The 12335-nt window shown below is 41.3% G+C and overlaps 1 protein-coding gene across 1 annotated transcript in view; it reads right to left on the minus strand.

Moving 5' to 3' along the window:
* Positions 1-1954: 1954 nt before the first annotated feature.
* The window catches only part of EFCC1 (EF-hand and coiled-coil domain containing 1), a 115155-nt gene continuing 104774 nt past the window's right edge, over positions 1955-12335 (minus strand). Inside the window, exons 7-8 of the mRNA XM_084839935.1 lie at positions 7673-7742; positions 1955-3565 (exon numbers count right to left, since the gene is read on the minus strand). Of these exons, the coding sequence (XP_084696061.1) occupies positions 3432-3565; positions 7673-7742 (204 nt within the window). The 3' untranslated portion in view covers positions 1955-3431. The remainder of the gene's footprint in view (positions 3566-7672; positions 7743-12335) is intronic.

Here is a 12335-nt window from a genome sequence, read left to right on the forward strand (position 1 = left end):
CAGAGCCCACGCTCCGAGGCCGGTTTCCAGAAAACTGACTGCCCCTCTCAACCGTGGTGCCACAGAGGCAGCGCGAAGCCCTGTCCTCCGCGCTCACAAGAGGAGCACGGAGCGACTGAAAAGGGGCAGCATGGGGGGTGTTCCGGGGCAGGGAGAGCGGAGCTGCGTGTATGATACATCCAATGCATCGTACGGCAGCTTCCTCTCCTGGTCGGCCCCCATGCTGCTAGACAGCCGAAAACGTCTGTCAAGTGAAAAAGAGCAAGGCAGGAGTTGCGCAGAGGGAACAATTCCTCCATACCTCTCCTTGCTTTGGATAGGCGGTCGACTCCGAGGTTGGAAGCGGCCACATATCTAGTTAGGATTGCACCCTAATTAACTGTTTCCTCATTAAAAACATACATGGTAGAATCCACCTCCATTTGCTCTAGTGAGGAATTAAAGTTGAAAACATTTGGAGGACACCAGGTTGGGGGAAGTCTGTTGTATCCAATAATTGCTTTGTGGCCTGAAAACAAAAACATCATGAATTTATGAAAAAATATAAACTCAGAATGAGTTTGTGGCTTGAGCCATTTCCCTCTGGGAAAGGTTTGGCTTAATTTTGAATGAAATGCAAAATTTTGCACCCTTAATTATCTATTATAGCCAAATCCAATCCTCCCGATTCCCATAAGTATTGGGAAAGTGCATTTTAAAGCGGTATGTATAATAGTCCCAAACGTTCTGCCTTTTATTTCTTCTTTGCTCAAAAATAATGGGGTAACAACAGCAACTTTGTAATGCCCTAGATCAATGGGTGGGGAACATGTGGCCTTCACCTGTTGGATCACAACTCCATCATCCCTGGCCACTGGCCATGTTGACTGGGAGCTGGAGTCCTACAACCTCTTGAGAGCCATGTGTTGCCTGCCCCTGCTGTAGACTTTTGTGGGGGAAGCAGGGATCCAGCAGCCATCAGAGACCAACAATGCTATAAGCCATCTATAATCATGAGAAGCTTTTTACTCTGCATATCCTCTCCTCTGTGCCCATGTAATACATTTGCTTGCAGTCTCACTCAGGGAAGTCAGAAATGATGAGCAGGTATTTTTATGTTCCAAATTCTAGCAGAGCTTTTTTTTTGTTCCAGCCTTTAACTCAGGCAATGCCTTTAAAACCAGCCTCAGAACACATCCTCTCTACACACAGAATTCCTTATGGCTTGATCTCGTAGTCTGGTAGTCCATTGCCAGAATGTTTAGAAGAAACCCTTACACTGGTGTAAGCTACAGCAGAACCCCTTGGGCTGGAACAATAAACCACAACAATCGTATGAAGAACAGAGCAGAGGTCATCTAATCCAGTGTCTTATTTAAGTGGCCAGCCAGATTCAAAATCAACCCCCCATGTTGTTTTGACATCTGATACCCCCCAACATCTGGCATTCAGTGGCATATAATCATGATTTTATAAATCCCTTATGTTGTCCATTTATAAAGTCTAAATGTTCTGGGGTGTGTGATTTTACTTTAAAATAACATGCGTGCCCCCTGGAAAACAGTTGCTTAATTGGATGGATTAGATGTCAACTAAGGTTACTTACAAAACATGTAGTTACTACAAAGGTAGAATAAAATAAAGGTGTCCTAAAAATAATTTAAAATAAATAAACAAGGTGTAGATCAAACTACTACAGTGTGCAGCTTAGATTAAACCAGGCACAAATTTCTCTTTAGTGTACAGTGGTTGGAAACCCAATGTCAAGTTTTGAGAGGCCACTGATTCCCCTCTTACACACCCAGATTTCTCACTTCTGGCATGCTCACAGGATGGAATGCAATTCAAAGGTTCCATTCTTACATCCCCAAGGCTACAGATGGGGAGTGTAGACACTTCTCAGTATGGCTGTATCTTTCCCAAATATCCCAGGCTTCCTGCTAACTCCCAGTCTGGTCAACAGATGCAAGCCATTACTTCAAAAGGAGGAAGGTAGCGTTTAATATAGCAATCTAAAATGTATAATAATTGAAGACAGTAGTTAAAAGTTACTATCAAAAAATAACTACATTTGTAGAGTGACTACAATTTTAAATATCCAATTGGACAGAAATGCAAACATAACTCTAGAGTTAAATAAGATGTGTGTTTACAAGCACAGACGCAGACACCACACAGACATATGCACTTTACAGCACATATAGTCCCTCACAACTATAGGTAGTGATAACAACCTATAGCTACTTTACAGGTTATTATAAGACAGGGGTGGGCAGAAGGTAGATCAGGATCAACTGGTAGATGTCTTGAGTTATTTGCAGTAAATCAGCAAAGGTTTCTGACTCTCCAGGTGTAATCCCACACATGTTTAGACACATAAAAGTCCTACAACTCCCAGCATGCTCCAACAAGCCATACTGGCTGGGACATGCTGGGAGTTGTAGGACATTTTTCTCTCTAAACATGCATAGGATTGTGCCCTCAACTGTTTAACAATAGTATCAATACAGCTCCCCTTCCACACTAAATTAGGCTGCTAAAATGAAAAAAACCAGGAGTGGATTTTTGTGTGAAAAACTGTGAACTCATTTCTGATACTGGAAACAAAAAGGCACTCTGTCCCTTAATTCTAAGTGGCTGATCTCTCTCCATATTTTGCACCTGACTCCAGTTAGTAAATTGCAGTTCAAGGAAAAAATGAAGTAGATTCTGTTAGCTCGAAGTCTGCCCACCTCTGCTATTAGGTATAAGCAACCTGGCTATATTTTTATTATACACTCATATTTTAACTTTGTACATTAAGAGCATGATTTTTGCCCACCTGTTAGATGCTCAAAGGAAGACAAACTACTGTATTGAAACAGATAATTTTAAAAAAACACGAATTAATCTCTCCTACTAAAATTAGGGATGTAAAATTCTACTGGTTAGTTGGAAAATGTTTTTTTATACAATTGATTGGTATATTTCTGATACTGATAACAGAGGCTTTCAGTTCCACTTATTAAATAATTCTCATGAGAAGTGGGCACTCTCGTGAATAAGACTTTCTTAGAAATTAGAAGAGAAATTACAGAACATCTCAAGAATATTGTACGTAAGTAAAAGATTCAGAGTGAGGAGGGCAGAGCTCAGTGGTAGAACATATCATATGCGTCGTATGTATAAGGTCTCAAGTTTGAACTCCAAGCATCTCCACTTGAATAGCGTTAATGGAAAAGGCCTGAGAAAGACCAGTGCCTTAGGTCTTAGAGAAATGTGTTCAAAATCTGCTGCCAGTCACAGATGACTATATGGGCCATTTGTCTGACTCAGTATGAAATACTCTTATTTCTTCAGTTCCAGCCTTTTAGTTTAACACATCTCATGGGTGACAGGGCACCCTGTACTTTTGCATTGTAGTTTGTGGCTTGATAGTATTAATTGCAATCCACTGTAGATGGCACTGTTGCTCAACAGGAGATAAGCAAAGGGTTAGACAAGGTTTGGTGACCAGGAGCTTTCTCCAGAGGCTTGCTTTGAATGAGTTCACAGGCAGTCAGTTCATGGTAGAGGGTATCTAAGACTTCATCAATATGTGGTTTTCCTTTAAAATAAAGAAAAAATGCAAATGGTGCATTAGCAGGTTAGCAAAATCAAGACCGTGCAGTTTCAACATCAATGTTATTTCTTTCCTTAAATGTTATTTCTTTCCTTAAAGAAAGGAAACATGTCCTTTCTTTAAAAAGCTGGTCTGATTGCCGAAGGTTACTGTAGACTTTCTAAATGTAAAGATGTGACAACAAAAGGAAGTAGTTCTTCACACAGTGCGTCGTTATGCTGTGGAATTCACTTCCACAAGTTGTGATGGCCGCCAACTTGGACGGTTTTCAAACGGGATTAGACAAATTCATGGAGGATATGGCTATCAATAGCCACTAGTCATGATGGCTATATGCTACCTCCACTATCAGAGGCAGTATGCCAGTTCCTCGAGAACACAAGTGAAAGAGTGTTATTGCACTCATGTCCTACTTGTGGGCTTCCCACAGGCATCTGTTTGGCGACTGTGTGAACAGAATGCTGGACTAGGTAGGCCTTTGGTCTGATCCAGCACTGCTCTTCTTATGTTCTCATTATTGTTCAGATCATTGTGACATGGAATGGAGCATGCTCCTGTGACACAGCTCTTCCGTGTGCTTCACATACTCTGGCCATTAAATCATCATCCTTCAATGAACTCAATGATGAGTTTTGAACTATATCTTACTCTGTTTATTGGTGGTGCACTCTAAAACTAAACTTGCTGAAACTGTAGTCAGAGATGGAGACAAACTTTGGCTGTAAAAATACTTCATGCCTAAAATCACATTTGATTGCCAGCACAGTGACAGAGAATTGGTAACGTAATCCACAGCAGCCATTGCCTTTGTGCTGTCAAACAGGTAACATTTGATTATGAAGATTTGGGGAAGTGATTTTTGTAGTAGTGAGTACAAAGACAGTTGGTGATCCAAAGACTTAAATAAAAGGGCAGACATAAATAAAAAACACTTCTGGGCTCCATTTATTTACATTTTGGGGCACCAGTAATTCTGTTTTTGTATTTGTTTTAAACTGAAAAAACTAAAGGAAGAAGCGCATCACCTGAATGACAATGCTGGAACTGCATTTTAAGCTTTACATGGGGCTATTGATGAAAACAACAGCCCCACGTACAGTATTCCCTTGGCAGCCCCACAATATTTAAGCATAATTACTCGTTGTGACATCATTATGCTGTTCCCACCAGCAGCAGTGGGGATGTGGAAATCCCAAGGATAAATATGTCAAAGTTATTTTTTTAGATGGAGTGGAAGACCTTGCCATCAGGGTGCCATTTTCGGATACATAAATATAGAATAAAACACAAAACTAGAAAATACAAGATAGAAGTATACATTTACATAGTAAAAACCATGTAAATTCAATTTAAAACACATTTTTGTATTGGAATTTGGATAAGAGCCTAGCCAGGCCCTTCTTTGATACGATACCTTTGTATTTATAGTTGTAAGGCAAATATCGTAAGCAAAACAAAAGCATGTTAGACAGAAATGCTGGAAATGTTGGAGCGCAGCCAGATTAACTTTTCCCATTATTTAATGAAATGCTATTTCACACAACTGGAGTCAGCAATTCATTTCATTAAGTAATGGAAGTCCATACATAATGGCTCAGCTCTTCTTTCAGATTCATTCCAGAAGCACAGCCATACCCATTTCCCATCTCTATGAGCCGCTTTCTTTTCATGTCGCTTTCCAGCACAATCTTGTGCATGTTTACTTAGATGCAAGTCCTGTCAGGTTCAATGGAGCCTACTCCTAATTAAGTGTGCATAAGATTGCAGCCTAACGTTACCTCTACTGCAGTAAAGCACTATTAAAAGCAGAAGTTGTTTCACACATTTATTTAAAAAGGGGAGCACGAAGATGATCTTACCAGCATCAGACTAATACTAGTTAACTTAGATTTATTTATTATTTAACCTGCTGGGGTAGAACCAGGTCACAATTGTTCTAGTGCAAGAAGAGTAAAGCACACACGCGGAAGCAGAGATGAACAAATACACCAGTTATTGCAGCTCAGTAAATCACCTATCCTGAACGTAGCCACGAAAAGGTATCCCAAGTCCTGGCACTTCCAAAAGGGGCGTTGGGGGCTCTGACTCTTCAGCCCATGTCACTAGCTGGATAGGATGCCGTGTCTTCTCTCTTTTTACAGCTATGAATAGCCACTGGGGCGGGCCCCCATTTCTGATGGTGCCATGGCATGTGGGGATTTCACCCTTTCCTTTCTCACTGCAGTGTCAATAAAAACATCCTTTGCATATTTTATGATGCTGCTATTTTGTTTAACGATTGCTTGTAATTCAGTCTGATTGCCTGTGTTGCAGTAAAGTGGCATACAAAAATTAACCCCCTCCCCTAAAAAGAAAAGAAAATCCCCCCACCCAAAGCTGCTGTTTGCTAAGGGAGGAAAGCCTCCACTGATGCCTCTTGTTCCAGATGCACCGTTACAGAATATTTATGAGCATGTGCATCATTTTTATGCACTGAGGAAGCAGTCATAATTTGGGTTGTAAGTGTCCAGATGCCCAACATCTGTACAAGTCCTCCTTGTACAAGGGAGGAAGAGCTAATGAATATGAAAAACATTCAGTATGCTTTAATACCCTCGAATTACTTACATTTAGATCCTCCAGGTCAAATCTTCAACCCAAACCTCACATTTTGTCATCCCATCTTCAACCCAACTTTGCCTATGAAAAGCCCTGACTTCCTATACAAACTGCCAAGGTGTAATGTCTCTGTTTCCCCTCCAGAAGGCAAATACAAAAGCTTTGCAATTAGAAATAAAGTGATCAAATCAAAGCCTTCCAATCATGAAGGTTCTTGTGACAGCAGCCTCTGCACAGTGGTCTATTGCCTAGGGAGAGGACTCAGCAAATGTAGGTTTTGCATGAACATGAAAGGCAATAACCTGACCCACTTCCTATGCTAAAGGATGCAGCTTCGCTCTGTATTCTCCTTCCTTATATTGAAGGAAGAAAAGAAGCTTTAGCAAGTGGACTATAAGGCAGAAAAAATAGGCTAGAGAGTATATCTATTGCCTTCTCATATCCCTGAACAAGCTCACCAGACAAAAATACATGGAAACTAATGGGACCTCTTTTGGGAATGCAAATTGCAGGCACAGGACCCCTGATCTGGATCAGGCTTCCCTCTCTGGTACGTGTTAAAAAAACAATGTTTAAAAAACTTTAAAAGGCAAAGCTACATGGTGAACTTCACATGTACTTTGGCCCTACACTAAGATATAAAGTGAGTAAGTGAGTGGTGAGTGAGATTTGAGAGAGAACTAATGTTAAGGGAAAATATAATTTATAAGACATGTTTCCATGTAATTTCAAAAGAATGGAAGATATTAGATTGAATAGGAGTCGTTTAATAACCTCTTTCCCTCTCTCAAACCATAGCAATATTTGTTCTTTTTGTGAAGTTATCCTTTATTTATATCTCACCAATGTGGCAAATTACAGCAGAATTTCCTTCCTTCCTTCCTTCCTTCCTTCCTTCCTTCCTTCCTTCCTTTCTTATTTCATTTCTATACCGCCCAAAAGCTGAAGCTCTCTTATGTTATGTTATGTTATGTTATGTTAACATATCTTATGTTTATGGTAGGCCAGCATTAGACATTTTGGAACTCTACACACAAGAATCATAAATGGTGTCCTCCCTTCTAGCAATGACATCACCTTTGCCCTCCCACACCCCAACAGCTAGCCACTCCCTCTGGGAGTCACTGTCTTGCCCATTTTCTTGCCCACACATCAGAAAACAATCACCAAGGTGTTGATGAGCTGCTGTCCTTTGACCCATCCCTGGGCTCACTGAAATCCTTTCTTCTCTTTACCTGCAGCTGCTAAGGTGACTTTCCTGCTCCTTGGACCTACCCATGAATCCCAGGAACACCAAGCCCTCCGTCTTCTCTTTATTGACTGCCATTTCCAAGCAGCAGAGCAGATACCAGGGCAGTCCTGGAATGGAAAGTCCCTTCAAACCACTGCAGTAATTAAAAAAAAGAAAAAAGTTCTCCGGCACATTGATGCTGTAGGCATCTTCTTATGGACCCCCTGTAGTAAGGTTCTTCATGGATGATTTTACTTTCTTACCATGTTGTGGGTCACAGCAGGATTCCAAAGTGCTCAGTAAGATTTTCCCCAAGGCACGTTTAGATATTTTCTTTAAAACACAAAATAATATTAGGGAACATTTAACTTCAACAGAGACTTATATGCACACATCTAAATAGAAGTACATAAGCAACTTCTCCCTAAACTAAAAGAAACCCTACAACTCTGTTTCTGACAGGAGGGCACCTCATGCTGTTATCTTAGATAAGATAAACTGCATCAGTGAGGTTTATTTTTGACATCCTTTTTTCTTTGCCATGTTCTGATCAGCAGATGAATACAAAAATGAAGTTTCAGGAGGTAATACCTATGCAATGATGCAAATACACACCTGGATATATGTATATCTGTCTATAGGCATAAAGATATAGATAGAAATATATGTTTTAACTCTTTTTTTTAAAAAAAGTATGTAACCCACTTAGAGATTTTACTATATTAAGCAGTATGTAAGTATTACTAATAAAATAATAATTAATAATATAGACAGATAAGAGAGATACTTATCTCCCCCTCCCCCCTGTTCATGAAACCTACACTGGGGCTGTGTGTGAATCAGACCACCATCATCATAGACTGGGCTAGTTTTTTTTACATACACAGTTCTGAAATTCTGGAAGACCCTTGAATTATCCCATGACTGGATAAAGTGTACTGAGCTTGACAGTTGGTCAGTTTGACAGATCCTTGGAGCCTCAGGGATAGGACAGACATTATTTGTGAAGTTTTGATGGTAGAAATATGTACAGTTGATGCTTTACAGCCTAAAGGCTCAATCCTATGCATGTTTAGACAGAAAAAAGTCCTACAACTACCAGCATTCCCCAGCCAGCCATGGGAACTGTAGGACTTTTTTCTGTCTAAACATGCTAGGATTGTGCCTTTAGTCTTCATTTGGTATCCAGATGAGATCAAACTGTAACATTTGGCAGAGACCAAGATAATGGAGGGGTGAAGTGAAGAAATGCATGAGACAGGGGGAGCAATAAGGAATCAGGGGCTAGACATTATGGGGACAAGGTATTGTGCAGGATGCAGAAGGGTTTGATTTCCGGGCTTACAAAATCCCTCATGTGTTCAAATATTGTGTTCAAATATTCCTCATGTGTTCAAATATTCCTATCCATCAGTGAAAGGTAGTTGCTCTCTCACAGGGTTATGACAGCACCATTCAGTTCCATATTAGAGAACAGAAGCCTACATAGATACTTGTGACTGTTTTGCCATATAGATTCCTAGACCCTGGATATATGGGGCATTTGTAACATCCTTTCCAGGGTACTGTAAATCATCCTATTCATTAACAGCTTTTACCACCATCTTGAGCTAGGATATATGACAGCATACACGGCTCATAGCACTGTTTCCACAATGGTGTGGCATGCTACTTGATGGATAGTCCACTAAGCAGGAATGATTTTCAGTAAGACCACTGGTCAATGAGAGACATGTCAGAATCCTGACAACAAATGCAGCAATACCTCCTGCCAATCATAATCAGTCATGGCACTTTAAGAGCATATCCTTCATGGGATGATTATTGATCCAAAGCACAAGCACTACCACACTGAGGACATGAAAGGCCTGCCAAGCAGGAAAGTGAGTTAACGTAATAGGAGAATGCTACATTTATTCCTGAGAGCCATCAGCAGAACTCACATCTAATACCTTGTTTCTCAGCCACCATTATCACAGTCCCTGTCAACAAGTAGTGAAAATAACATTCAAAAATTATCCACATCTTGGTTCATGTAATATATCAGTGCAATTCATAATATTTTTTGATTAGCTGATGTATGAAACTAAAATAATCTGTTTAATTAATGTATCCATTGGTTTGTTGGTAATAACGAGCTGGCTCCTTGGCATGGGTTAAAGTCCAGCTTGGATCGTTATATTGTGTCCCGTGGAAATCTGCTTTGAATATTTTACTAACCAGTGTGTCGCGTACTGAATGATAATAGAGTTCAGATCTAAATAGGCTAGACAAGAAACCTGAGAAAGAACAGTAAAGCAGCAGGAAGAGATACTTTAAAATCTACAATGGCTCCTGGAGCTTTTCCTGCATTATTTGGCTATGACTCCCATTCAGGCATAGGGGGGATGCTTCTGTTAGATAGGTGTATGTATGCATATTAAAATATGTGGTTATACTGTTGTTGTTTTTCTTATTATGTATATTGTGGTGGCCTATGGCTCCAAGCAATAAAGTTGGCTCGACCCCAGTTCAGTTACCCTCATTAAAACCTGTTAAAACAAATGGAATTAGTTAGCTGTGGCTAACTGGTTCCAAAAGTTTCCAAAATTCATGACGGGAGCCATGAGGGCTACAACCAACAGCCCCAGGTTTAGTTCATAGCTGCCCTGTGTAGTGAGTCATCAAAACTATGCTTCAGAGTATCTCCCTGGGCAGTGAAGTATTATCAGGCTCTGGTCTGGCCCTGCCTACTCTGGCTAGCCACTGGGCCCTCCCAGACAGGAAGGGCTATAAAAGGCTTTCTGCTTGGACTGGGCCTTTGCCTGAACAACAATGGTCTTTCAGGCTCTGACGTGTTTCAGTTCATACATCCACTTTGATTCCCAGCTTTCTCCCTCAGCACAACTTGACAAAACATGATTAACTTTCTTTGGACCTGGGCCTCATGTTTTTAGCACAAATATGGCCTAGATGCCTTTGTTCCATAACCCCCCACCCCACCACCACCTCACCTCCTGCCCAATTGCTCTTGTGTGCTATAGTGTTTAAACATAAATCAATATGCTCTATGTTTGCTCTAGTTCTTTGACAACGTACATTCGGGGGCGTCCCCACTGGGGCACCTTGGGACTTCATGGAGACCATGCCTTCCTGGGAGCTGCACCATATTCCAAATGGGCCCACCCATGTAGCCAGTCATGCACGAGACATTGAATGGGGTATGGTTACCCTTGAAAGACCAGGTCTGCAGGTTGGGGGTCATTTTAGACTCCCAGCTGTCCATGGAGGCTCAGGTGTCAGCTGTGAGCCGGACAGTGCTGTACCAACTCTATATGATACGGCGGCTGCGCCCCTACGTTCCTGACCATCTGCTCCCATCAGTAGTACATGCCCTGGTCTCTTCTCGTTTAGACTACTGTAATGTGCTCTACGTGGGGTTACCCTTGAAAACGGTTCGGAAGCTGCAGCTGGTCCAGAATGCGGCGGCTCACCTGATTAAAGGCAGCCACTGGCGAGTTCACATCACTCCAGTGCTGAAGGAGCTGCACTGGCTACCAGTTGATTTCCGGGCCAAATTCAAGGTGTTGGTTTTGACCTTTAAAACCCTATATGGTTCCGGCCCAGCCTATCTTAAGGAGTGCCTCCAGCAACACCAGATAGGCCACTCAACAAGATCAGCCTCGGATGGCCTTCTCTCTGTCCCATCAGCCAGGACAGCTAGGCTGATGAGGACAAGGGAGAGGGCCTTCTCTGTGGTGGCCCCCACTCTGTGGAACTGCCTCCTTAGGGAACTCCACCATGCCCCCTCTTTAATGAGCTTCCACCATGCATTAAAAACATGGTTGTTCAGGCAGGCATTTGGGGTGGGCTAGGGTAATTTTAGAAATGTGATGTTTTTAATGTTGAATTTTATTGTGTAAACTGTTTTTATTGTTGTACATCGCCCAGAATGGCTGGGTGACCGGCAAGATGGGAGATTAATAAATTTAAATAAATAAATAAATGAATGAATGAATGTCATCTCTGGGTAGCAGTGTCATGATAAAGAAGTGTTCCACGAGTTCAGATTTTTCTGCACGTCATAGTTCTAGAATGAGAAAATACTTCAAAAATGTGGATAAGTAACGTGTATTTTTTTTTAAAAAAAAATATGGGCACTAAGTATTCCATGCCTGGTACATTCTGCAGTATATCTTAGATGAGCCAAGAACCACCAATTCCATTAGGATGAACAGTTTCAAATGTATCCATGACATCAGTGGAGAAGAATTATGCATCCCCAGTCACCTCTGCAACTGGAGCAATGTTTTCAGGGTTTTTCTGGTACCTTATAAACAGAGAAGTTTAAATTTCACAGTAACCTCCTGCCATTTGAAGATCGTTTTCTTAATATTTTTCCCTTTGAATTCTATGCACTGCCCTTCCATATACAAGAAAATCTCTCTCTCTCTCTCTCTCTCTCTCTCTCTCTCTCTCTCGCTCTCTCTCCCCCCCTTACCTTTCCTTTCCTTTAGGAATGAAATTGACTACAATAGAAGCTGTTTACAACCTGATCTAGCCAATTTCACACTCTATTAAATTTTTATGGGACTAGGAGAAGGGGCTGAAATTAGAAAACAGGACAGTGAGCAGCCTTTTCCTCACTGCAGCCAGGCTCTCTACTGCAACTGCCCATCTATTATATATGTACAGTACTGATGCTGGATCAGGGCTGGTGTTATGGTAGTGCTAATGGCAAAGTTGCTCCTACTGGTTTTTATTTTTTAAAAGGGAAAGCCAAGATTCTTATGTTGCTGATTTTGAAGACAGATTTCAAAGCAGTGTGTAAACTGCCTTTGACCGCTTCTTTTCTGCACTTCTCTTCCCCAGTTGCTTCATACATGTCTGGGAATTACAGGTGGTGTTTGTAGCAGCTAGGAAAACAGCAGCATAGAGCGGGGAGAG

The sequence above is a fragment of the Heloderma suspectum genome, chromosome 2, assembly GCF_057233095.1.
Source record: "Heloderma suspectum isolate Gila_16-S chromosome 2, 16-S_ref, whole genome shotgun sequence".
Lineage (NCBI taxonomy): Eukaryota > Metazoa > Chordata > Lepidosauria > Squamata > Helodermatidae > Heloderma > Heloderma suspectum.